This window comes from Panthera uncia, unplaced genomic scaffold (assembly GCF_023721935.1).
Source record: "Panthera uncia isolate 11264 unplaced genomic scaffold, Puncia_PCG_1.0 HiC_scaffold_227, whole genome shotgun sequence".
Lineage (NCBI taxonomy): Eukaryota > Metazoa > Chordata > Mammalia > Carnivora > Felidae > Panthera > Panthera uncia.
The window spans coordinates 1-26,711 of NW_026058987.1; the positions used below are offsets into that span (position 1 = coordinate 1).

The following is a 26,711-nucleotide window of genomic DNA, read 5'->3' on the forward strand; positions in this document are numbered from 1 at the left end:
GGGGGCAGAGGATCCCAAGCAGGCTCCGTGCTGACCGCAGCAAACCCAATGTGGGGCTGGAACTCAAACCATGAGATCATGACCTCAGCTGAAGTCCCTCGCTTACCTGACTGAGCCACCCACGCAACCTTCAAATGCGTGTGTTTCAATAAAAACAATACCTGGGGCGCCTGGGTGGCTCAGATGGTTGAGCCTCCGACTTTGGCTTGGGTCATGATCTCACTGTTCATGAGTTCGGGCCCCGAGTCGGGCTCTGTGCTGACAGCTCAGAGCCTGGAGCCTGCTTCGGATTCTGTGTCTCCCTCTCTCTGGCCCTCCCCCGTTCATGCTCTGTCTCTGTCTCAAAAAGAAATAAACATTAAAAAAGATTTAAAAAAAAATAAAGCAACCTTTAAAAAAATAAAATAATAAAATAAAAACAATACCTCAAAGCATATGTTAGCACAGGCTGTACTGAAGGGAAATTATTGCTGGAATATCAAAGAAATTCCAGTTGTCTTGCCTTCTGAGGAAGAGTAAGTATATGAAACTAAGAGGGGGAGGGTAAAACCCACCTTGTTAAGAACTATCCAAAGCTGATTCTTTAAATGAGCTTTCTGGAAATCTCGGTCTATCAGGCACCAAGACATCTGTTTTTTTCTGAAACCAAAACTGAATCCCCGCCCAGCTCGGAGGCTTCACTACGTAAGTGAAAGTAGGTACGGCTTCTATTTGTGCGAATTGTCTTCCCCTTTCCCCACTCCACTTTCTTTTTCATCTATGTGGAATTTCTGGCGTTTTAAACACGCTAAACTACTTCAGCCTGTGACAACATCTTGCCTCCCGGAAACTGACGAAGACCCGGTTTACGTGGCCCAGAAAGCCCAAAGACAGGCAAAGAAACCGGCCGGCGAAGGGGCCACACGTAGCTGATGTCAGCTACTCCGAGCCAACTCACTTCCGGGGGGCGGGCCAGGCACACAGGGTTCGTCCCGCCTCTAGCCGGAAGTGCTTGGCTACGGCTACGCCGTCGCCCCGCCTACTGGCCTTTGCCCCGATGAAGGTGGGATTTCCTGTCTCGTGTATCCAAGGTCTTCCTAAGTCAGTGCCGGCCCTGGGGAGGAGGGTGTCAAGAATGTGGTGTCGACCCTGGAAGCAAATTAGCTGGGCCTGGTAGAAGGGTACTCACCTAGTTATTACTGCAGTTATCCTTACTGTCCTCCCACGGCGTCTCCCAGAGGCCTTGGAGCCCTGAGAACCCAAGCGTGTGCCCGCAGGTTCCGTGAGGGCCATGGAGGTGCGGCCGCCAGCGCCACAGAGCTACTTCTGCCGGGCGCTGTGTCCTTTCCCTCGGGTTTTTGCTGCGGGAGCTGTGGCTGCCGATTCGGAGAACCAGAAGCTGTCTTCCTACGTCCCAGAGCCTGATTACCTGGAATCCGGATGGGACCGCCTCCGGGACCTGTTTGTCAAAGAGTAAAAGTGCCTAGGGTCTGTGGGGAGGGGACTGCGAAGAGCTGTCCTGCAACCTGGGTCATCCTGGGGTGAAGGACCCCTGAGTGATGTGGTTTGTTTTTGAATAAGATTTGGTGTTGTAATGTTTGTATCCCAAGTTTGTGTCCTCACATTGCCATTTAGTAGTTCTGTTGATTGACAGGACAGTTTACAAATGGTAGGGGTGAAACTCATTATAAATCAGAGCATTTTTAGAGAATATAGTCTTAGTGTAATCCCCCGATTTTACAAATTAGAAGAACTGGACCGAGCTAATTAGTGTCAGAATTGACCCTGGAATCCACATCAGCGAGATTACGCTCCAGTATTTTTTTTCGCATTTCACTTTATTCCAAACTTTGGTATTTCATGACCATAGCTCCCCCTTCTCTCCAAAAAAATGGAGATTGGAGAGACGGCAGCGAGAGCTGTAAAATGTTTATTCTGTCAGATAATGAATATATAAAAAATAATAGCAAGTATTGTCTCATTTTTATAAAAGAAACGATATTAGCTAGATCAACAAATAAGGTTATTTCAGAATACAAAATTAACTTCAAACTGAATTCACTTTAATGGAAAACTCATTTCATTTATTCACTTATTTCATCATTTATCAATTATTGGTGGAAAAATGGCCCTTTCATGAAATAGTTTACAATACTACACTGTTACCAGGTGGTTAAATTAACTTTGAAGCTTTGTTATGTTGCTGAGATTGTTGGGACAAGGAGTTGGCAGAATCGTGTTTAATTGCTTTATTGAAATATTATCTTTATTTTAAAGATAATGAGGCAGCCTTTCTCATTGGTCCTTCCAATCAATATTTACTTGAGATACTTGTGAAAGATCCTATGTAGTATATAACAGAAGAGTGTTATTTTGATCAGCTTTGGAAACCACAGAATGTTGGAGCTGAAAGAAACTTGAAGGTAATCTAGGTTAACTTCTATGTTCCCCTCCATCATAGATGAGGAAACTAAAGTTCATAGATTGTGATCTGGCTGCAAGTCACTTAACAGTGGGTGACAGAACCAGAACCACAACCCTGTTGTCACTTGTAGTTTAGGTCTTTTCCACCACTGTGCTATTTCTTCACCATTTATTAGCTGTTTGGGCCAACCATAGGACTTCTTAGAGCCAAATAAATAAAATGGAGATAAATATCACCTATGGCATGGAATTTTTCAGAGAATGAAAAGGAGGCAAAGCATATTCATCTGGCTTGTTAAATTTTAAGCTTTTACATTTTCTCTTTTCTGAGTTCTGTCATAGGCCAATTTTTAGGTAAATGTTTTTGATCTTATTCACTATACAAGATAAGTACAGGGTTCAAATTATAGCAGTTTTTTCCTATTGGCCTAAGTAAGTATAAGAATGACAGTTTTCTGAGAAATTTTATTTAGATTTCTCATGTAGATGCAGGAGCTGTAAAGACTCACTGATTCTGATTTCAGAGATGTGGTTATTGATAATTAGAATTAGATAAACACCTTATAGTCTCCGAAGAAAGTGATTTAGTAATGTAAATAACATTTAGTATTTATCTAGAGGGCCATTTATAGTAACATAAAGTTAAAAACTTAGCTATTCATTAGAGCTTCTAGAAACATCTTCAAAGCTTTATTATCAATTCTAATTTCTTCTTTTGAGAGTAACAAATTGAATTAAACAGTGGTTTTTCCTTATGTTAGGTTGGTCTGTGGTGTCCATTGCACAGTGAGATCTCTCATTTGTTGCTTTTTATCATACAGGCCCAATCTGAGCATGGCATAAAAGTGAAGAATTCAGAAAGACAGGTTTTGATTTTTTTTTTTTTTTAATCTAGGATTTTGTTCTTGAATATATTGTCCTAAAATCTGTAAGTTTGTGTCATTTCCAAAAGTTAGCTTAAAATTCAAAAAGGGAAATCTTGATCCTTGCATCCAGCTTTTACAGATTCTTCCTGATTCCAGAGATGTAGTGGACTTGTAATAGTCATCAAATAAAACCACCTTAGAAAAAAACATTATTGGAGTATAATATGCATCTATTTACACATAAATATATTGATCAACAAATTTTCACAAGCTAAACATAGCTGTGTAACCAACACCGAGAAACTGTTAGCAGCATTTCAGAAGCTCCCCTTTGTGCCCCTTCTAGTCACTATCTTCCTAAGGGTAATCAACCAATAGCTTAATTTCTAACAGCATAGGTTAATTTTGGCTGAGATTTGAGCTACTTGTGATATAACTGTGGTATTTAATTCATCAGGAGATTTTATTAATCCAGAGATTCTGCCCATGATGAAAAATGTGGTAGTGTTAGTATTGGGGTCATTTTGAATGTACTGTCTTTTGGAGAGCAGTATCCATAAACTAATCCCAAACAACATTGTCTTTTTGATGTCTTAGTGAACAGCAGAGAACTTCAAAGGAACTTGAGAATATTTATAAGGCGGCTATTTCAGCAGGCATCATTGGCTGGGCATATGGAGGAATACCAGCTTTTATCCATGCTAAACAGCACTATGTTGAGCAGAGCCAAGCAGAAGTTTATCATAGCCGGTTTGATGCTGTGGTAAGTACTGATACTCTAAAAGTATTTGAGGGCATATTAGTTTAGTAATTCACTTTACACTTAGCTATTCAGTTAGGTGGTAGGGTTGGAAGGGTTAAGATGTCAGAGTAAAGAAACAAAACCTGCACTTAACAACAGTAGACGTATTAATGCTAAAGAGCATACACATGGTTTGTCAGACTACTTTTCTTATCTTCAGAGGGATTACCACCATGGCTCTACTTTCTGAAATATATTTCTATCACTTCTCAGTCTTTTGGCTAAGATCAAGTATAGTATCTGAAATATATTTCTAATCCCTAGCTAAATCATCAAGGCTTAGCTGTAGCATATTAACCCCATTCACAGGGTCTCCTTGGAGGACACTAAAACAATAATTAGCATTTATAACTCTACAGTTTATAGAGTGCTAACTCTTTTGTTAGATCTGTACATCAACTCTGTTGTATAAGTGAGGAAGTTACAGCTCAGAGAATTAGTTGTTTGGGTTTTGTTTTGTTTTTTAAAATTCTGTCAGCCTTAAAAGTTGTAAAAGTAGTACAAAGAATTCCTATATACCTATCACCCAAATTCTCCAAATGTTAACTTTTTATCACATTTACTATAGCATTCTCTCTCTGTATAATGCATATTATTATTTTTTGTGACTGCTAAAGAGTAAGTTATAGTCATGATAAATACTTCAGCATGTATTTCCCTGAAAACAAGGACATTCTTTTATATAATCACTATATAATTATCCAGATCAGGAAATTATCACTGATATAGTACTATTGTCTTATTTTCAGACTTTATGTAAATTTTGCTAGTCGTCTCTCCAATATTATTTATTTATTTAAGTTTATTAATTTATTTTGACAGAGAGTGTTCAGAGGGAGCTGAAGTGGGGGAGGAGCAGAGAGAGAGGGAGAAAGAGAGAATCCCAGTCAGGTTCTGTGCCAGGCTCCATGCTGTCAGTGCAGAGCCCAGTGTAGGGCTCAGTCTCATGAAGCATGAGATCATGACCTGAGCCAAACCAAGAGTCAGACACTCAACCGACTGAGCCACCCAGGCACCCGTATTTTAAAAGTAAATAAAAATAATTTTTTTTTCCAGGTCCAGCATCTAATACTGGATCAGATGTTGAATTTGCCTTTCATGCCTCTTTAGTCTTTTTTTTTTTTTCATTTTTTTTCAATGTTTATTTTTAAGGGACAGAGTAGGAGTATAGAAGGGGCAGAGAAAGAGGGAGACACAGAATTCAAAGCAGGCTCCAGGCTCTGAGCTGTCAGCACAGAGCCCGATGCAGGGCTCGAACCCACGAACTGTGAGATCATGACCTGAGCCGAAGTCGAACGCCCAACCTACTGAGCTACCCAGAGACCCCTCTTTAGTCTCTTTTAATATAGAACAGTTTCTCTTTCTTTAACTTTCTTGATTGTGACATTTTTGAAGATTGGGGGCTATTTATTTATTATTTTATTTTATTTTATTTTAATTTTTTATTTTTTTAAATTTACATCCAAATTAGTTAGCATATGGTGCAATAATGATTTCAGGAGTAGATTCCTTAGTGCCCCTTACCCATTTAGCCCATCCGCCCTCCCACAACCCCTCCAGTAACCCTCAGTTTGTTCTCCATATTTATAAGTCTCTTCTGTTTTGTCCCCCTCCCTGTTTTTTTTGTGTGGTTTTTTTTGTGTTTTTTTTTTTTAACATTTATTTATTTTTGAGACAGAGAGAGACAGAGCATGAACAGGGGAGGGTCAGAGAGAGAGGGAGACACAGAATCTGAAGCAGGCTCCAGGCTCTGAGCTGTCAGCACAGAGCCCGACGCGGGGCTCGAACCCACGGACCGTGAGATCATGACCTGAGCCAAAGTCGGCCGCTTAACCGACTGAGCCACCCTCCCTGTTTTTATATTATTTTTGTTTCCCTTCTCTTATGTTCATCTGTTTTGTCTCTTAAAGTCCTCATATGAATGAAGTCATATGATATTTGTCTTTCTCTGACTAATTTCGATTAACATAATACCCTCTAGTTCTATCCACGTAGTTGCAAATGGCAAGATTTCATTCTTTTTGATTGCCAAGTAATACTCCATTGTATGTATGTATATGTATATATGTATATGTATATATATATACATATACATATATACATATATATACACATCACATCTTCTTTATATATTCATCCATCTATGGACATGTAGTCTCTTTCCATACTTTGGCTATTATTGATAGAAACATGGGGGTGCATGTGTCTCTTCGAAACAGCACACCTGTATCCCTTGGATAAATGCCTAGTAGTGCAATTGCTGGGTCGTAGGGTGATTCTATTTTTAGTTTTTTGAGGAACCTCCATACTATTTTCCAGAGTGGCTGCACCAGCTTGCATTCCCATGTGGGCTATTTATTTTGTAGAATGTTCTTCAATTTGGATTTGTTTAATGTTTTCTCATGATTAGATTCCAGCTATGTGTTTTAGCAGGAATACCCTAGATTGGGGTATTAGTACTCCTTACTTCTTACTTAGACGTACTTAATGTACTTCTTACTTAGTACATTATATCAGGAGCACATGATATCTATTGTCCCTTTACTGATGATGTTTACTTTAGGCACTTGGTTAAGATGGTCTCTGCCAGGCTTATCCACTGTAAAATTATTATTTTTCTCTCTTTGTAATTTTTTTATTTTTTATTAAAAAATTTTTTTTGAAAGAGCACACGTGCAAGCAGGGGAAGGACAGAGGGAAAGGGAGAGAGAATCTCAAGCAGGCTCCATACCCAGTGCAAGCCCAGGCGGGACTTGATCTCAGGACTGAGATTATGACCTGAGCTGAAATCAAGATAATTAGTAAATGTAATTAGTGAATATCTTATGGATACTTATGAGATACTTTGAGACTATGTAAATATCCTATTTTTCATCAAATTTCCGTGCTTTAGTTTTAGTATTCAATGATGACTCTTACCTGAAAGAGTTAATACTGTGGTGGTTGCGAAATGGTTATTTCCTAATCCCATCTTTCCTACATTTATTGCTTCATATTCAGCTTTAAGGAAGAGCTTTCCCTTCTCCTGTATTTGTCTTTTTATAATTTATTTCTATCAATGTGGACTCGTGGATTCTTGTTTTACTCTGTAGCTTATAATCCATTCTTATCATTATTTATCTTGATGCTGAAATTGGCCTAGATTTGGACAGTTGGAGCCCTTTAAACTAGCTCCTTTGTTCTTTTTATATGTCCCCATCGTTCTTTGAGCATATCTTTATTTTTTGGCATAGCAAGATGTTCCTGGCTCATCTTTTACTTTTCCAGTACCAGCCCCAGAGTTAGTCATCACCAAGGAGTTCTAGTTTCTTTTAGTGGAAAAATTATATATAAAACTAAGATTTGAGGGGCACCTGGGTGGCTGAGTCGGTTAAGTGTCCGACTTCAGCTCAGGTCATGACCTCACAGTTCATGAGTTCAAGCCCTGCGTCGGGCTCTGTGCTGACAGCTCAGAGCCTGGAGCCTACTTCAGGTTCTGTGTGTATCTCTCTCCCTGTCTCTCCTCCGCTTGCACTCTGTCTCTCAAAAATGAAATAAAAACATTAAAAAAACAAAGATTTGATGCTACATATGCTCACTTACAGGGATATCATGGCTTCTATAGGCCCTAGGAAATGTGTGTGTGCTCATATATACTTATGTGCACATATTCATACACACATCTGTATCTATTTATTTATCTGCCTATTTGTTAAAAGCCACGAGTCCATACTGATACTCTTCAGAGAGGTTTTGACTTGCCCAGTATCTTGTAGTAGTTAAGGATCCACTTAGGGATTCTCTCAAAATCTAGACTATATCCTCAGGATATTGTACCAGACTTGCTCCATGGTGATGTGGAGACAGACAACCTGTCTTCCAGTTCTGACTTACTCCTTCTTGGCTAAGTGATCTTGGTTAGAAACTTCCTCTCTGTGCTTTAGTTAAATCTGAAACACCTGCCTAAAAGAAAAGTTGTAAAGATTAAATGAGGTAATATGTTAACACAACTTTTACATAGAACGTGGGCAGTAAATATCAGTTCTCTTTTCTTTGCTCTTTTCTCTATATCTGTATTACTATCATCCTTACCCTTTTATTTACCATTTCTTTGGTTCTTTTTTATTTTATGGTTTCTTTTTTCCAAGATTTCTTGGATATAAAAAGCATGTCTAATACTGACTTTATATTTGCCATGGCATTTGCCATATAGATTCTCTGTTTATGCCTCATTGATAGATTGCTTGGTTGACACTGGCAATTCTTAGTTCCTTTTCTATCTCCCGATAGAATAGGATGCACATGGGACTTTTGCTTAAGTTTCAGTAAACGGTATTTCTAGAGATCTTAATAACGTTTCTGTTTAGGTGTCCCTGCCTAATCCATAGCCATCATTCTACCACAGTTTTAGAATAAAGAAGGTATTAAGGGGTCTTGGAATCTCACAGCCTTTTCATTAACTTTAGCAATCTGCACATCGTGCTGCCACACGAGGCTTCATCCGGTACGGCTGGCGCTGGAGTTGGAGAACTACAGTGTTTGTGACTATATTCAAGTAAGTTCTCTCTGAGTTGTGACAAAAGGTCTTAGTATTATTTTGGGAGCACATCTTTTGAGCAAGTGAGATTTTTAAAAACTAAACACCCACATGAAAGTGATTCATAATACCTTTTTCCCCAAGAACTTTTATCTATGTAAAAGATTGGTCCAGATATAGGTTTGCATCCATGGATGGAGGTCTTCCACCTATTATCAAAGTAGGGACAAGGTTTCTAAGTAAGAGAAATTCTTTGGTTCATTCTTCAACAGAAGGTCCACCTAGAAAGCCTAGGGAATATTGGTAGTCCGGAACACATTCACGGGACCTAGACTAAGACCAGGAATTGACTTAGTAGGCATTTCTAATACCTATCACTTTAGTGAAAATTGTGGTCGAGAAAGTAAGGGGAATATGCTTTAAAGTTTATGTTTTCTTCCTTCCCCCTTCTTCCCAGCACAGTGAATACTGGTCTAAATGTGTACCGAAATAAAAATGCCCTAAGCCATTTTGTCATTGCGGGAGGTAAGACATTTTTGTTCTTGTTTATGTTTTTCAGTCTCCTCAAATATGGTTTGGGAAATATTTAAGGACTTATAAATCAGAACTACTGAATTCTTTGGTTGACTTCTCATCACATCTCATTCAGCATTCATGCAAAATGTATGGAGAGCATTATGCTTGGCCCTTGGTATACTTGGTGAACAAAACAGAAAAGGTCTTTGCTTTCATGGAGTTTTATAGTCTAATGTGGTTGGGGGAGAAAAAGGCTGCTGTGATAGAAAATAGCAAACAGGTGAAGCAATGGGATGATCAGGGTGAGTAGAGAAGGCCTTTATGGGGAGGTGACATTTAAGCTGATACCTGAAAAGTGTGAAGAAAAGTAGCCTATGCAGAAGCAACATTGAGGGTGAAGTCTCCAAGGCAAGAAAGTTCCTCAAAAGCAGGATAATAAGGCTGGAACATAGTCAGTAAGGGGAAGAGTGGCTTGAGATAAGTTTGGTGAAATTACGTAGAAAGGGACCAGATTTTTCATACTAAGAGTTTGGATTTTATTTTAAAGCTTTATGCCTCTGGTAAATGTGACCTCTTTAAAATGAACATTAAAAAATAAGTATTGAAGTATTATTTCCAGAAATGTAAATGTGAAGTGCCACATATACTCAAACACTCACTACCTCGTGTAATTCTCTTACATGCAAAAAGGTACATATAATTCATAAAACATTTAAAAATTTTTTTAATTTGGAAATAATTTCAAGCTTACAAAAAGTTTTAAAAATAAAAGTAATACAAGGAACACCATATAACCTTTATATACAGAGATTCAGTTATTTACATTTTAGCCCATTTGCTTCTTGTTCTCTCTTCTGAGTGCATGCTCTCTTTCTCTGTGTATATGTATATATACACCCAGGCAAACACATGTACACATAATTTGAACTTAACAATTTAATGGAAACATTTTAAAATATAAAACTAGAAATAGGCATTAATAGCACTGGAGCAGCTGGAACTTGCCCTTTTTTAACTCGCCACCATTTTTCCATGGGTATTCTGTAGGCTCAAATGCCTATATCCAAACCAAACTCTGTTTTCCTCCCCCAACTTCCATACTTGCTCCTGTCGTTAGGTTCTTTATAATTTACCATGTTAAACAAATAAACAAAAAACCTGGAAACCAGATAATGATATGGTTCTGCCTTTTATCCCCCTCTTTGCAAAGTTCTAGTCCTTTAATTAGATTCCTTTAATATGTAGGGACTCTCACCTCCTCTTTCTTCCCACTGCTGCTATCTGGTCTTCCCTGTTTCTAGTCTTGGTTTCCTCCACTTCCACTGTTACCTTAGTTACTTTTTGGAAATATGAATGTGAGTATAACACTTTTCTGCTTGAGCTTCTTTCATAGTTTCCCATCATTCTAATGTTGATTCTTGATCTGGTCCTCACGTACCACTCTTGCTCCACCCTATGACTCTACTCTTGATTTCCCAAACCCATCATAATCTTGCTTTACATGTATTGGTCCCTTTTCTTGAGCATGCCTTCCCACTCCTGCAAATAATTTTATTCAGCTTTTATTGAACCTGTCTTTCAAGGTTCAGCTTATCTGTCAGCTTTAGTTTCCTAGTCCCTATTTTCTTATTTTTGGGTCTTCAGGTGTCTTTCCCCTATATTCCCATAATTAACTATAAATATTTTAATCAAAGCACTTACGACTCTATGTTGTACCTGTTAACTTGTTTTGCTTCTCCACTAGATGACTTACTTGATATCAGAGAAAGTCTTCGCCTTTTATATCACAACTATTTGACACATAGTAGAGTAGAATAAATGTTCCTTGAATGTAAATTGAGTGTAAAAATTAGTAAAAAAATAAACATGATACAAGATAAGTTTTTATCTCAAACCAGCAACCAACATTGAATTTAATGGTATAACACTGAAGTAATTTCCCCTGAAGTCAAAATCATGTCAAGAATGTCTCCCCTTATTATTATATGGCATTCATCTGGACATTTATAAATGTATATTTGACATCTGGAATGACTGAGTGAGGAGCTTGGCAAATTCTTTCACAAAAAGCAACAATAGAATTGGACATAATTATCAAAAACCATTTAAAGATGCTGGAAATTGACCACAGGCACACAACAAATCAGTAAGCATTTATCCAAGAATTTCTACTGAGTTTCAGTAAGAACATTGGGAGTCTGTGGTGTTTCAGCCTAGGGCTCCTCCTGCCCCCCTAGCCCACAGCTCTGTGATGCAGAAGTTTCATAAGGACAGGCTGGAGGACTGGCTTTCTGCTGCTTGAGGGCGCTGACTTTATTTGGAGCAGAAAACAGAAAATTCCAAGCCAAGGGGTGTTGCTGAAAACAATTGCAACAGGGAAGGATAATATCACACAGCTAATCTGAGGTTTTGATACTATTTGGGGTAAGGAATAGACTGGCAGATGAGGCAGAATCTTAACAGGAATATCTAGGGAACAAGACAGCCACAGGGGGTTTTAATAAGATTCTATGTATCCCTAGAATTCTGGAAAGTTGCACACATGTGTAAGTATGTATTCATGCACACTCTGGAGAGACTGGCAAGGGCCCTAGCAAGCTACTTATCTTTGGTTAGTTGTGAGGGTTAATTGTGAACACCAAAAGAAAAAGCCAGAAGAGATTTTAAACTGTCTAAACTTTGAATGCATTCTTCAACCACAGATACGTTGGTAAAGGATAGGAGCATTACTAGCTTGGGATGCTTAAGCATAATTTCTGACAAATCATTGGCTGACTACTTAAGCCAGTGTGATGCCTAGGAAACCACGCATACAAATAAAAACTGAGCAACGACGTTAGTGGCTGTACTCTGCAGAAAAAAGACTCCACAGAACTAGTCCGGGCAAGTCACTACATAGACAAAGAATTACAGTCATCCCCCCTGTGTGGGGGGTGTTAACTCCAGAGTTGCTATAATTTATTACCTAAAATGTCCAGTTTTCAACAACAAAAAAATCATATGACATGTAAAACCAGGGGATTAAAAAAGCACTCACTGGGAATGTCTCTGACTGGACCCATCCATTGAACATAGAAGACAAGGCTTCAAACCATTTTAAAGAAATTTAAAAGTATGATGATAGTGACTTACCAAATAGAGAATATCAATAAAGACAGAAATTATAAAAAAAAAAAAATCAAATGAAAAGTTGAAAGTTGATACAACAATAGAAATTAAAATTTCACTGGAGAGGAGGAGCTCAACACCAGTCTTGATAGCAAAAGAGAATTCATGAATTTGAAGAGGGATCAATATAGATGATTTTTCGTGAAGAACAGAATTTTTAAAATGAAGAGAAATGAACTGAGCCTGAGCAACCTATAGGACACCATCAAAAATACCAATATATGTGTGAAGGGAATGTTAGGTAGAAAAGAGAGAAAGGGTTAGAAAAAAGTATTTTAAGAAATAATGGTCCTTAACTTCCCAAATTTGATGAAAAACATTAATCCACACATCCAAAAGGTTCAACAGACTCCAAGAAGAACAAACATGAGGAGATTCACACCTAAGCACATAATAGTTACACTGTTGAAAGAAAAATCTTAAAAGCAGCAAGAAAAAAATAACTCCCATGAGGAACACCAAAGAGGATTAACAGCTTATTGCTCATCAGAATGATGGAAACCAGAAGGCAGTAGAATGCATTCAAAGGCCTGAAAAGCATAAGTTGTCAACCAGGAATTCTGTTTCTAACAAACCACTCTTCAAAATTGAAGGCAAAAATAAAGATATTGGCAGATAAACAAACAAAGAAAAATTGTTAATAGCAGATCTGCCTTACAAAAATACTATAGGAAATTCTTCACGCTAAAAGGATGTAATAAACCAGATGGTAACCTGAATCTATGAGAAATATTAAAGAGCATTGATAAAGATAATTATATAAGTAATTATTAAAGGCTGTATAAATATTTTTTCTCATAACTAATCTAAAAGACAATTATGTAAAATAATAACAAAATTGAAGTGTTAGACATACAGCATATTTAAAGTTGTATATGGCATTAATAGCACAAATGAGAGGGAAGGAATGGAGGTATGTTGGAGCAAGGAGATGACACCAAATAGTAACTTGACAGGAAGAAATGAAAAGTACTAGAAATGGTTAATATGTAGGTTAATATAAAACACTCTATAAACCTATTGTTTTCCTTTCTTTTAACTGTTTTTCCCTAATTTAAAAATAGTATTTGAGGGACTCCTGGGTGGCTCAGTGGGTTGGGCGTCTGGCTTCAGTCATGTCATGATCTCACAATTTTTGAGTTCGAGCCCCACGTCAGGCTCTGTGTTGACAGCTCAGGGCCTGGAACCTGCTTCAGATTCTGTGCCTCCCTCGCTCTCTGCCCCTCCCCCACTCATGCTCTGTTTCTCCTTCAAAGATAAATAAACATTAAAAAATTAAAAAAAATAAAAGTAGTATTTGAGGGAGTGCCTGGGTGTTTCAGTCAGTTAAGTATCCGACTGTGGCTCAGGTCATGATCTCCCGGTTTGTGAGTTGGAGCTCCACATCAGGCTTTCTGCCGTCAGCAGGGAGCCCATTTCATATCCTCTGTCACCCCCTCTGTCCTTCCCTCACTTGCATGTGCTCTCATTCTTGCATGCTCTTTCTTTCAAAAATAAACTTTTTTTTTTTTTTAATTAAAAAAAATAACAGTATCCAATTAAGTGGCTAAGTTGGTTAAGCAGCTGACTCTTGATCTTGGCTCAAGTCATGATCTCACGGTTTGTGAGTTGAAGCCCCACATCTGGCTTTGTGCTGACAGTGCAGAGCCTGCCTGGGATTCTCTCTCTCCCTCTTTCTGCTTCTCCCTTGCTCGTGGACACACACTCTTTCTCATCAATCAACCAATAAACTTTTTAAAAAATGCTAGAGACAAAGGACATTTTATAAATTTTTTTTTTATGTTTATTTTTGAGAGAGAAAGTGAACAGCGGACAGGCAGAGAGAGAAGGGGACAGAAGGTCCAAAGTGGGCTCTGCACTGTCAATGGAGAGGCTGATGCAGGACTCGAACTCACAAACTGAGAGCATGACCTGAGCCAAAGTCGGATGCTTAACCAACTGAGCCATCTAGGCACCCTCATTTTATAATGTTTAAAGGACCAATCCATCAAGAAGATATAACATTTATAAACATATAAACTAACAACAGAGCTCATAAATACATAAAAAGAAACACTGAATTGAGAGGAGAAATAGACATAACAGATTGTGAAATAGACAATAACAGATCAGGAGTTCAAGCCCCACGTCGGGCTCAGTGCTGATGGCTCAGAGCCTGGAGCCTGCTTTGGATTCTTTGTCTTCCTCTCTCTCTGACTCTTCCCCCACTCATGCTCTTTCCTTCTCTCTCTCTCAAAAAATAAGCATTAAAAATTTTTTTAAAAATGACAAGATAACAAACAACTTTAGGAAGACTGACCAAGAAAAAGAAAATAGACACAAATTACCAAAATCTACTCAAGAAGAAATAGAAAATCTGGATAGCCCTACAACAAGTTAATAAACTAAATTGTTAGTTAAAAATCTTTTCACAAAGAAAGCCCAAGACCAGATGGCTTCAGTGGCTATTTGGGAAGTTTCTTTCACAAACTCTTCCATAAAATAGAGGAAGAAGGAACACTTTCAAACTTATTCCTTTGGACTAGTATTATCCTTGATACCAAAGCCAAATGAAGAAGATGAAGATAGCAAAGAGAACTACAGATCACTATCACTCAAGAGTATATACACAGGGGCACCTGGGTGGCTCAGTCAGTGGAGCATGTGACTCTTGATTTCAGGGTCGTGGGTTTGAGCCCCATGTTGGGTACAGAGATTATTTTATTTATTTATTTTGATTTTTAAAATATTTTTTATTATGTATATATAATATAATATGATATGTGTATATATATAATATAGTCAAATTAGTTTCCATACAATACCCAGTGCTCATCCCAACAAGTGCACTCCTCAGTGCCCATCACCCAATTTCCCCTCTCCCCCATCCCCATCAACCCTCAGTTTGTTCTCAGTATTTAAGAGTCTCTTATGGTTTGCCTCCTTCCCTCTCTGTAACTTTTTTTTTCCCCCTTCCCCTCCTCCCTGGTCTTCTATTAAGTTTCTCTGGATCCACATATGATTGAAAACATATGGTATTTGTCTTTCTCTCCCTGACTTATTCACTTAGCATAATACTCTCCAGTTCTATCCACATTGCTACAAATGGCCAGATTTCATTCTTTCTCATTGCCAACTAGTATTCCATTTTTATATATAAATCACATCTTCTTTATCCATTTGTCAGTTGATGGACATTTAGGCTCTTTCCATAATTTGGCTGTTGAAAGTGCTGCTATAAACATTGGGGTACAAGTGCCCCTATGCATCAGTACTCCTGTATCCCTTGGGTAAATTCCTAGCAGTGCTATTGCTGGGTCATAGGGCAGGTCTATTTTTAATTTTTTGAGGAACCTTCACACTGTTTTCCAGAGTGGCTGCACCAGTTAGCATTCCCACCAACAGTGCAAGAGGGTTCCAGTTTCTCCACATCCTCTCCAGCATCTACAGTCTCCTGATTTGTTCATTTTAGCCACTCTGACCATTGTGAGGTGGTACAGAGATTACTTTAAAAAGAAAAGTATGTACACAAAAATCCTTTACAAAATATTAGTAAACCAAATCCAGCAACAACCAAGGATTGTATACTGTAAACAAGTGGAATTTATCCAAGGAATTTAAGGTTAGCTTAGAAAAGTATTTGACAAAAATCCAACATTCATGATAAAAACTCTCAACAAACTAGGAATAGAAGGGAGCTTCTTTAACCCAGTGAAGGTCACCTATCATCTATTAAAAAACCTACAGCGGGGCGCCTGGGTGGCTCAGTTGGTTGAGCGTCCAACTTCAGCTCAGGTCACGATCTCACGGTTCGTGAGTTCGAGCCCCGCGTCAGGCTCTGGGCTGACGGCTCAGAGCCTGGAGCCTGCTTCCGATTCTGTGTCTCCCTCTCTCTCTGCCCCTCCCCGATTCATGCTCTGTCTCTCTCTGTCTCAAAAATAAATGAACATTAAAAAAACCTACAGCAAACATCGTATTTAATGGTGAAAGACAATGATTTTCCCCTAAGACTGAGAACATGGGAAAGCTGTATACACTTGTAATTAAGGTGTATACTTGAGATGAATACAGTTGTATGCAGCATTATACTGGAGACTTTAACCAGTGCATTCAGGCAAGAAAAAGAAATAAACACTAAGGTCGAAAAAAAAAAAAAAGTAAACTATTTACAGAACACATGGTAATAAAGAGTTTGTGTAATAAAGAGTCTGACTGATGTTTGGCTGCTGATAGCTTATAAGCCTCACTACTCCCTCCCCCCTTTTTAATTGACTTTATTTTTTAGAATAGTTTTAAATTCACAGTAAAATTGGGCAGAAGATACAAAGATTTTGCATATACAATAAAACTTTGGTTTGGGAGCATAATTCATTCTGGAAACATGCTTGTAATCCAAAGCACTTGTATATCAAAGCAAATTTCCTCATAAGAAATGATGGAAACTCAGATGATTTGTTTCACAACTCACAAATATTCGTATAAAAATGATTACAATACTGTAATATAATACAAATGAATAAGGAAAGTACAAAATATAAAGAAAAATAGATTAACCTGTACTTACCTTTGAAAATCTTTGTGGCTGGTTTGAGGGAGACGAGAGAGGAGGATTATTGTGTAGGACAACTTTATTACTAACGGATGTTGACTACAGTACAGTTTTCATAAACTCTTGTCATATACTGTATTTAATGTATTCAGCATAAGACAACAGAGGGAAGGGTCTATATCTGCAGGCAGCCTGACCTAGAATGAAGCAAAGCATTCCTAAGCTTACTCTTGTATGGAAAAGCAAAGGACTGTCCACAGGTGCTTTGAAGTGACAAAAAATACACTAGTGCCAGTTGTGGGCACCTTCCAATGCTCTGAAAAGTCACTGATTTCCAATGCTCTGAAAAGCCTGAAACTGAGCATGCGAGCATGGGAGACGATCACCCACAATCTCCCAGAGAGGGAGAAAGAGAGAGAACTATTGGCTCAGTTGTGATCGTATGACATTCAGCGTCAGGTGCTACTTACATTGCAAGTCTTTGCTCGTTTATCAAGTTGAAATTTACTAGAAATAATGCTTATCTTGTGAAACATTCGCAGAACAAGTAAATTGCAATCCAAGGTTTTACTGTACTTCTCCCCCCGCCCCAACATACACACTTAAACATAGCCTCCCCACTATTAACATTTTACCCCAGGGTGGGATACTAGTTACAGTTGAAGAACCTACACTGATGCATCATTATCCCCCAAAGTCCATAGTTTCCCTTAGGTTTCACTCTTGGTGTACATTCTGTGGGTTTGGACAAATGTATGATGACATGTATCCATCGTTGTGGTATCATAAAGAGCATTTTCATTGCCCTAAAAATCTGTTCCACCTATGTATCCTGCCCACCAACCCCTGATAAACAGTGATCTTTTTTTACTGTTTCAATAGTTTTGCCTTTTCCAGAAAGTTATATATTATATAACATTTTCAGATTTACATCTTTCACTTAACAGTATGCATTTAAGTTTCCTCCAGTCTCTTTTCATGAGTTGATAGCTCATTTCTTTTTAGTGCTAAATAAGATTTCATTGTCTGAATATACCAATTTACTTATCCATTACCTACTGAAGGACATCTTGGTTGCTTCCGAGTATTGGCAGTTACGAACAAAGCTGCTATAAATGTGTGCAGGTTTTGGTGTGGACACAAGTTTTTAGCTCCTTTGGGTAAATACCAGGGAGCGTGATTGCTGGATCATATGGTAAGAATATGTTCATTTTTGTAAGAAACTGCCAGACTGTCTTCAAAGTGACTGTACCATTTTGTGTTCCAACCAGCAATGAATGAGTTTCTTTTGCTCTACATCCTTGCCACCATTTAATGCTGTCAGTCTTCTAGATTTTGGCTATTCTGATAGCTTTTTAAAAAATATTTATTTTTATTTTTTATTCTTTTTTTATTTTTTTATTTTTTTGAGAGAGAGAGAGAGGGAGAGAATGAGTGAGGGAGGGGCAGAGGAAGAGGGGGAGAAGAATCTTAAGCAGGGTCCACACCCAGCGCGGAGCCCTGTGTGGGACTCCATCTCACTATGTGAGATCATAACCTGAGCCGAAATCAAGAGTCAGCTGCTTAACTGAGCCACCCAGGCACCCCTAAAAAAAAAGAAAGAAAAAAAAATACACACACACACACACACACACACACATATGTTTAAGTTTATTTATTTTGAGAGAGACAGAGTGAGCAGGGGAGGGGCAGAGAGAGAGAGAGGGTGAGAGAGAGAATCCCAAGCAAGCTCAACAGCATGGAGCCCTACAAGGGGCTCGAAATCATGAACCCTGAGATCATGAGCTGATCCAAAACCAAGAATCAGTTGCTTAGCCAACTGAACTACCCAGGAACCCCTACCTCCCCCCCAATATTTTATTTTTAAAAAAATGCTTTCTTTGGAAAAGAAGACTTGAAAAAAAGACCAAATTTATTACCATCTCAGGGTAATGTAATTAAAGGTGATTTTTTTTCTTGTTAATTTTAAAATTTGGAAAATTAAAAAAAACAAATAGTACTTAAATAAGACACATAAGTCTCAATTGTTTTTTTAAAAATGTTACTACATGAGATGCATTCGTTGTGTTGTGCATAGTGAGGGAGGAAAATGAATGACGTCCTGATATACCATACCAGTGGGAAGGAAAGGGAGCCTGTGCACTGACCACCTGGTGGCACTGTAGACCACATGCCCACTTGGAGGCCTGCCTGAGGGTTGTAGCAGGACAGAAAGGGTGAGACTGGAGCAAGGTACAAACTGCAGGGGTTTTTGTTCTTTGGGGAAAGCTTTTCTTGAAGAAGGATGAAATTGAAGAGATGGGAGTGAAGAAATTACAGATTTTTAAGGGGAGGTGGGCAGAAATGAAGCAGAATGAGAAGAGGTTGGACCCATAGAACCGATATACAAAAATTAGGTTTGTAAAAGGGATGTTTCTTCCTTTGAACCTGCAGTGTGGAAGAGAAACTAGCTGTGTTGGCATTTTATTTATTTTTTATTTATTTATTTTTTTTAACATTTATTTATTTTTGAGACAGAGCATGAATGGGGGAGGGTCAGAGAGAAGGAGACAAAGAATCGGAAACAGGCTCCAGGCTCCGAGCTGTCAGCACAGAGCCTGATGCAGGGCTCAAATTCATGGACCACGAGATATGACCTGAGCTGAAGTCGGCCGTTCAACCGACTGAGCCACCCGGGCGCCCTTGGCATTTTAGATTCAGGAAATCTAGGTTATGGTGATGTATTATTGATACTGGGTTCTGAAAACTTACTCAGCGGTTTATGTTCTTTTTATAGAAGAAAAATTTTTTAAATGGATTCTAGTACTTACAGATAATTTAATATTGGGTTTTTTGTTTGTTTGTTTGTTTGTTTTAAAATAGCTGTCACAGGAAGCCTTTTTAGAATAAACTTAGGCCTGCGTGGTCTGGTGGCTGGTGGCATAATTGGAGCCTTGCTAGGGTAAGTGTTAATATGGTTTGATACTAAATTAACACAACTTTCATTAATGCCTTACTGTTAAAAATCTCATTCATTTCTAAAGAATAAATTTGAATCTTACAGCCTATAAAAGGCCTTCAGTTTTGTATTGGCTGTCGCTTTGACTGTCAAATTCTAATCTTACCCCAGTTGTTGATTTTACTTCCAATTATCACTGCTTAGATATCACTAACACCTGAACCTATTTGTAATTTGAACAATGGTATTTACAAGGAGCAGGAAAATAATAAGAAACAATTAACAAGCACATTCTGTTAAAAATTTTTTTTGTTTGATTTTGTTTGTTTAATAAATTAAAAAATTTTTCTTCTCCAGCTTGTTAATTTGAAAAAATTTGAACCTACAGAAAAGTTGAATGAATTAGTACATCAAACACCCATATACTCTTTTCACTTATGTTCACCAGTTAACATTTTGTCATATTTGTTGTATGTCTCTGTATATGTGTGGAATGTGTGTAAATTTCTTTTTCTTTCTCCTTTTTTCTTTCTGGCTAAACTGTTAGAGACCTCATAATTCTTCACCTCTGAATACATTAGCTGGTATCTCCCAGGATGAAATGAAGAACATTCACCAATGATACCACAGTATAATCATCACAGTCAATAATTTAGCATTGATTCAATATAGCTATCTAAGATATGGTCCATATTCAAAAATTTTCAATTATTACAATAATGCCATACATATTTATATTTAACTCAGGATCCAATTGCATATTGCATTTACAGTTTTGATTCCTTTAAGCTAGAATAGATCCACTGCTCTTTTCCCCCAGAAAATTTCTCAATTTCTTTTCATTATCCCTTCATGAGTAGATTTAGGTTAAATGTTTTCGTCAGGAATACAGTGTAGGTGAAGTTAGTCCTTCTCAGTGTATCACATCAAGATACATATTGTCTTCACCTATTGTAAGTGATGTTAATTACTTGGTGCAGTACTTTTCTATTGCTGTGTAACAAACTACCACAAACTTTTGTGGCTGGAAACACCACCCGTTTATTATATCACAGTTCTGTAGGTCAGAAGTCTGAGGAGGCTGATGGGCTCTCTTTGTTCAGAGTTTTACAAGGCCAAAATCAAAGTATGGATCAGGCAGGTTCTTATTGGACTAGGGAAGAATCTGCTCCTACACCATTTAGGTTGTTGACAGAATCCTTGTGGCTGTAGGGCTGAAGTTATTGTTCCCTGCATGGTTGTCAGCCAGACACCAGTGTTCCTAGAGGCGTACATATTCCTTGCCACAGTGCCCCCTCTATGTTCAGACCAGCAACTGGTATGTTGAATCCTTCTCATACTTTGAATCTCTCTGACTTGTCTCTGCCACCAGAGAAAACTCTCTGCTTTTAAAGGGTTCATCCAGATAATTTCCTTTTTGATTGACTCAAATTCAACAGATTACTAACCTTAATTACATCTGTAAAATTTTGCTATGTAACAGAATCATGGGTATAATTTATAGTTGAGGAATTAGGGCAGGACAATTTGGGGGGCTATTGTAGAATTCTGCCTACCATATTTAGTATTGACTTAAATTTCTCCACTGAAAGGCTTCTGTTATTCTCATTGTGATTAGTAAATAATCTTGGGTAAGACTATGTGAATAGCATGTTCTCCAGCTATCTTTTTTCTAGTGGTTTTAATGATCTATTATAATTGTTGCCATAATCGGTTATTACTGATGGTTGTAAAATGATTTGTTAGTGCTATCTTTTCTTCTGTTTTTATTAGTTGGCATTCACCTGAGTTCTCCCTTCGCCTCCACCTACCCTCTCCCTTTTTCTACCCCCTTTTAAGGAGGAAGTTACACTAGACTTATGGATTCCTTTTTTAAATTATTTTTAAAAATTCAGCATGTCATAATCTATCGCAGACATGATTTTTGTTATATTGTGTTTTGTTTGTTTTTTAGTAAATTCTACCCTCAACGTGGGGCTTGAACTCAAGACCCCAAGAGCAAGGGTCACATGCTCTACTGACTGACCCAGCCAGGCACCACTTGTTATATTGTTAATATACCATCTTGGCTTGAAGGGAAAAATTGTTGAAATTAGCAGCAAAAATAATTTCTTTTTCATTGTCATTAAAAACACATAACATAAAATTTACCAGCCTGACCATTTTTAAGTGTGTAGTTTAGTAGTGTTTTTATATTCACATTATTGTACAAAAGATCTCTAGAACTTTGTCATCTTGCAAAATTGAAAACTCTGTACCCATTAAACATTAATTCTCCCTTCCCCTTGTCCCCCAGCCTTTGGCAACCACATTTTTACTTTGTTTCTATGATTTTGACTACTTTATTATTTTTTAAGTTTGTTTATTTAAAGAGAGAGAGTATGTAAGTGGGATAAGGGCAGAGAGAGAGAGAATCCCAAGCAGGCTCCACATGTCAACATGGAGCTCGACACAGGGCTCAAACTCATGAACCATGAGATCATGACCTGAGCTGAAATCAAGAGTGGGATGCTCAACCAACTGTGCCACCCTGGCGCCCTGATTTTGACTACTTTAGATACTTCATATGAATGGAATCATATATTATTTGTCCTTTTGTAACTGGCTTAATTTTACTTAGCATAACATCCTCAAGGTTAATCTATGTTGTAGCATGTGACAGGATCTTCTTTTTAAAGGCTGTAGATACCACATTTTCTTTATCCATCTGTCAATGGACTTTTCCACTTGGCTACAGTAATTTTTCAAATGAGCTTACTTATGTTGTAGCCAGAGGGAACTTAAGTTATCTCAGAGTCAAAAATTCCTTTTCTTTGAGAACATAAGAACCAAACCCTTAACTTACTGTAATAATTGTTATCTAAATCAGTTTCTCAATGGGTAACTATTAACAGTGTGGGTGAGACTGTTGTGCCAGACTTTCGAACTGTAGGATGTTTTGGTGGTTCCATCCCCAGAAGCCAATGGTATCCTTCCTCCAACCACATATGCCCTCCACAGTTCCTGCCTTCTGGAGGTTTTGGTACCATTCCTGTTACAATTTCATTTCTGAGAAATCTTCAGTATAAAGCTACTTACTAGAACTTGTCACAAGTATATATTTTCCCAGTTTATCATTCATGATAAAACAGCCAATTTATAGGCCTGTTGTTTTTATACCAGTTAATTTTGGGAAGTTGCAGTGATTGTTTTTCTCTACTGTTTAGAAGACCAGGAAGGAAATTGCCTTAATAATTTTTTCTTCATTTGACAAGGACACTTTGTCAGAGTTCCTGTACCTGTCAGGGAATAAGTGGCTCAGTCGGTGTTGCTCCTGCCTTAGCAGACACTCACATGGTGTGTGGTCTAATGGCTGCTTTTTCCTAAGCTTTCTCTCTGCTTCCTTCTCAGCACTCCTGTAGGAAGTCTGTTGATGGCATTTCAGAAGTTCTATGGGGAGACTGTCCAAGAGAGAACACAGAAGGATCGCAAAGCACTCCATGAGCTGAAATTGGAAGAGAGGTAAGGAGCAGGTGAAGATAAAGGTACCTGGCTTTCCTAGCCATTGTGGTGTTCTTCTTAACCCAGGTACTCTAAACCACCACTCAATTCAAAGAGTTTCTGGGGCACCCGGCTGGCTCAGTTGGTGGCACATGCGACTCTTGATCTCAGGGTTGTGAGTTCAGGCCCCATGTTGAATAGATAAGCAGTCTGGTTTTTTCCATGTTTTTACTTAAAACTTTGATTTGTGCTAAAAACACATACGCACATGGAAAATTTTTTTTTTTTTTTAATGTTTATTTATTTTTGAGAGAGAGACAGAATGTGAGTGGGTTAGGGGCAGAGAGAGAGGGAGACACAGAATCCAAAGCAGGCTTCAGGCTCTGAGCTCTCAGCACAGAGCCTGACGCGGGGCTCGAACTCACGAGCTTTGAGATCATGACCTGAGCCGAAGTTGGACGCTCAACCGACTGAGCCACCTAGGCGCCCCCACACATGGAAATTCTTAATATCTGTAGATCAGTTGTCCAAGGACTTAGGTTCTATATGAGAAAAAGCATTGATTTTGTAGCCAATTAAACCTTGAAAACAGAGCTTAAATCCCAGCTAGGCTATTAATTAGTTCTGTGACCTTAGATAGTTTCCTTAATTTCAAGCTCTCAGTTTTCTCAGCCATTCTATAGGCAGAATCACACCACAATGCTCAATACATATTTGTTTCATTCACTCCTCTTCTTCATTGTAAGAGGGTATGTGAGATATGTAGTTTTCTAAGTTCCGAGATAAAGCATTTAAAATTATAATGCCAGTATAAAATCTGGTGTGGAGAATTAAAAGCATGAAAGCGTTGTTAGCTTATTTCTAGTTCTTTAGATGTCATAAGAGGCTTTTTTTTTTTTTTTTTTAATGTTTATTTACTTTTGAGAGAGAGAGAGAGGAACAGAGTATGTGTTGGGGAGGGACAGAGAAAGCGGGACACACAGAATCTGAAGCAGGCTCCAGGCTCTGAGCTGTCAGCACAGAGCCTGATGCAGGGCTCAGACCCATGAACTGTGAGATCATGACTTGAGCCGAAGTTGGACACTTAATTGACTGAGCCACGGTGCCCCAGAAGCTTTTTCTTTTTCTTTTTTTTTGTTTTTTTTAAATGAAACTTTAAGAAATTGGAAAGGTAGGGAAAATATATTGGTATTTGAATTTGATATAGAAAGTTGCAGAAGAATTAACATTTGGAAAAATATGAACAGGTAATAATTGTATTTCAATAAAAAAGGGAAACCAGAAAAATAACTAGAGCAGTTGATAAGTTATTTAGAGATAGAAAACCTCAAGAATGGCTAAAAGCAATAACTTGAATTGAATTACAGTAATGTAAAAATACTTTGGCAAAAGGAAATAGTGTCAAAAATTTATGTGTGTGTGTGTGTGTGTATATATATATGTATATATATGATATTCCTGAGAAGAGTTAATTTAATAAGTAGTTAATAATAGTTAAGAACTTATATGCCTGCCTCTTTGCTTGAAAATAATCCTAGAGAAGTTAAAGTGAGAACATAAAACATTGCCTTAGTGAGCTGAAAATGTAGAAGCCTGGTCAGGGCACCTAGGTGGCTCAGTCGATTAAGTATCTGATTTCAGCTCAGGTCATGATCTCACAGTTTATGAGTTTGAACCCTGTGTTGGGCTCTTTGCTGTCAGCTCGGAGCCTGGAGCTTGCTTCAGAGTCTATGTCTCTTTTTCTCTCTCTCTCTCTCTGCCCCTTCCCTGCTCATGCTCTGTCTCTCTCTCAAAAATAAATTTAAAAGAACATTTAAAATTTTAGAAAAAAAAAAAAAGAAAATATAGAAAACTGGCTATAGAGATATGGAAGAAGAAATGGTCCAACCTGGTTGTGAAGAGTTGAGAAGAAAGTCTTGGATGACCTTGATAATCACTTCAAGGAAGACACTAATACTAGATTTAGAAAAAGAACTGATCTGTTATTTGGAAATTAGATTTTAATTCCTTGTAAATACACATCTATAGTGTTGTCCCATCTGACGTTTCCATCTTGAGTTTACCATTGTGCAGTTCCCACGAGGTCTGGCAACAGAGAGTTAATGAAGTGGCAGGGCAGTCACATGCCCCCCCAGCCCTGAGGGCAACAGGACAGCCAGGTTGCAAGGCTCACACTTCAGCTTAGGGTGTTTCAGCTCCTGCACGATACCCCTGCATGAACTCTGGAATATCGTAAGGATCAGAGCTGCCTCCACAGCAGTGTCCATTTTGGTGATATGAGAATCGTAGTCAGCATGTGAGTGGAACAGGTTAGGAGAGCAAAGAAGGTCCATTATGTTTAAAGTGCAGTGAGCAATGTTTGCTCATAAGTCACAGGGAGAAGACGACAAATACTATCTTTAAAAAAAATCAGGGCGCCTGGGTGGCTTAGTCGGTTGAGCGTCCAACTCTTGATTTTGGCTTAGGTCATGCATGTCCCAGGGTTGTGGGATTGAGCCCTGTGTTTGGCTCCATGCTGAGCATGGAGCCTGCTTGAGATTCTCTCTGTCTTCCTCTGCCCTGCTCCCCCACTTGCGCACACACTCGCTCTCTAAGAGAAAAATAAGCTAAAATAAAAATCTAAGAACTAAAGAAATGGAGCAGTACTTGATATATCCTTTTCATTCTTTTATTACAGTAAAGCCAGACTGCAATTTACTGAACTCCTCCCTGAAGAAATTGAAAGTAGCTTACAGAAAAATCGATCCAAAGATGATGTTAAGAAAATTGAAGCACTACTAAATCTTCCTAGAAACCCTTCATCAACAACTAAACAAGACAAAGACTGAAAATGTTCTGGACTTAAAATTCATTGGCGAGTTGAAGGGATCTATGTTGCCCTGTCCATTGAATGCCAAAGGCTAGTCTTCTCCTTGGCCAGCCTGCTGACAGATACAAGTGCTGGCACCTCTAGGGGCAGTGACTTGCTCTTATCTTTTGTTTTCACCAAGAATTGGGCAATTGTACACTTACTTTACTTATCCTTAAATTTAAATACATAGTCTTTCCTGATTGATCCATATATTTGGCATTGTATCTGTACAGGTCAATCAATACATATTTCTTTGCCCTGAATTTTACAATAGTAAATTAAAAATTTCCCAAAATTGGAGTTGAAATCTGTGGGTTGTATGTTTATTCTTGCAGCCTTTTAAAAAGATACTTAGTCACTAGAAGGAGGAGGTATCACTAGGTAAGGCAAATGGGTCTGTGATGAAATCCTTGTGCCTTTGGATCCTAGAAACATTGTGGGCCTAAGTGTGTAGTAGGGTTTGGTTTTGTTTTAATAAAAAAGATAATTCCTATGTCATTTGAAATAAGATATAAATTTAACAAAAATGAAGTAGGTAAGCATTATTACAAAAAAAAAAAAGGAGCCCATCTTTTTTTCTTCTCAGTGTTGCTGACAAAATGTCTATGCTATAATATGCAGAAGATACTTAGCATAGATATTC

At 38.1% G+C, this 26,711-nt stretch overlaps 1 protein-coding gene across 1 annotated transcript; it reads left to right on the plus strand.

The window, feature by feature from the left end:
• Nucleotides 1-1,019: 1,019 nt before the first annotated feature.
• On the plus strand, nt 1,020-26,583 carry LOC125917709 (complex I assembly factor TIMMDC1, mitochondrial-like). Its single transcript, XM_049623832.1, has 7 exons — nt 1,020-1,452; nt 3,867-4,032; nt 8,517-8,605; nt 9,045-9,112; nt 19,662-19,740; nt 23,128-23,238; nt 25,895-26,583. Exons 1-7 carry the CDS (start codon nt 1,271-1,273, stop codon nt 26,043-26,045), a joined length of 846 nt encoding a protein of 281 aa, XP_049479789.1. The 5' UTR covers nt 1,020-1,270; the 3' UTR covers nt 26,046-26,583.
• The last annotated feature ends 128 nt before the right edge of the window (nt 26,584-26,711 follow it).

Coding starts and splice junctions, on each gene's coding strand:
- LOC125917709 (XM_049623832.1), top strand. CDS start 1,271: ATGGAGGTGCGGCCGCCAGCGCCACAGAGCTACTTCTGCCGGGCGCTG. Junction 19,741..23,127: donor ATAATTGGAGCCTTGCTAGG/GTAAGTGTTAAT, acceptor CTTCCTTCTCAG/CACTCCTGTAGGAAGTCTGT. Junction 23,239..25,894: donor GAGCTGAAATTGGAAGAGAG/GTAAGGAGCAGG, acceptor CTTTTATTACAG/TAAAGCCAGACTGCAATTTA.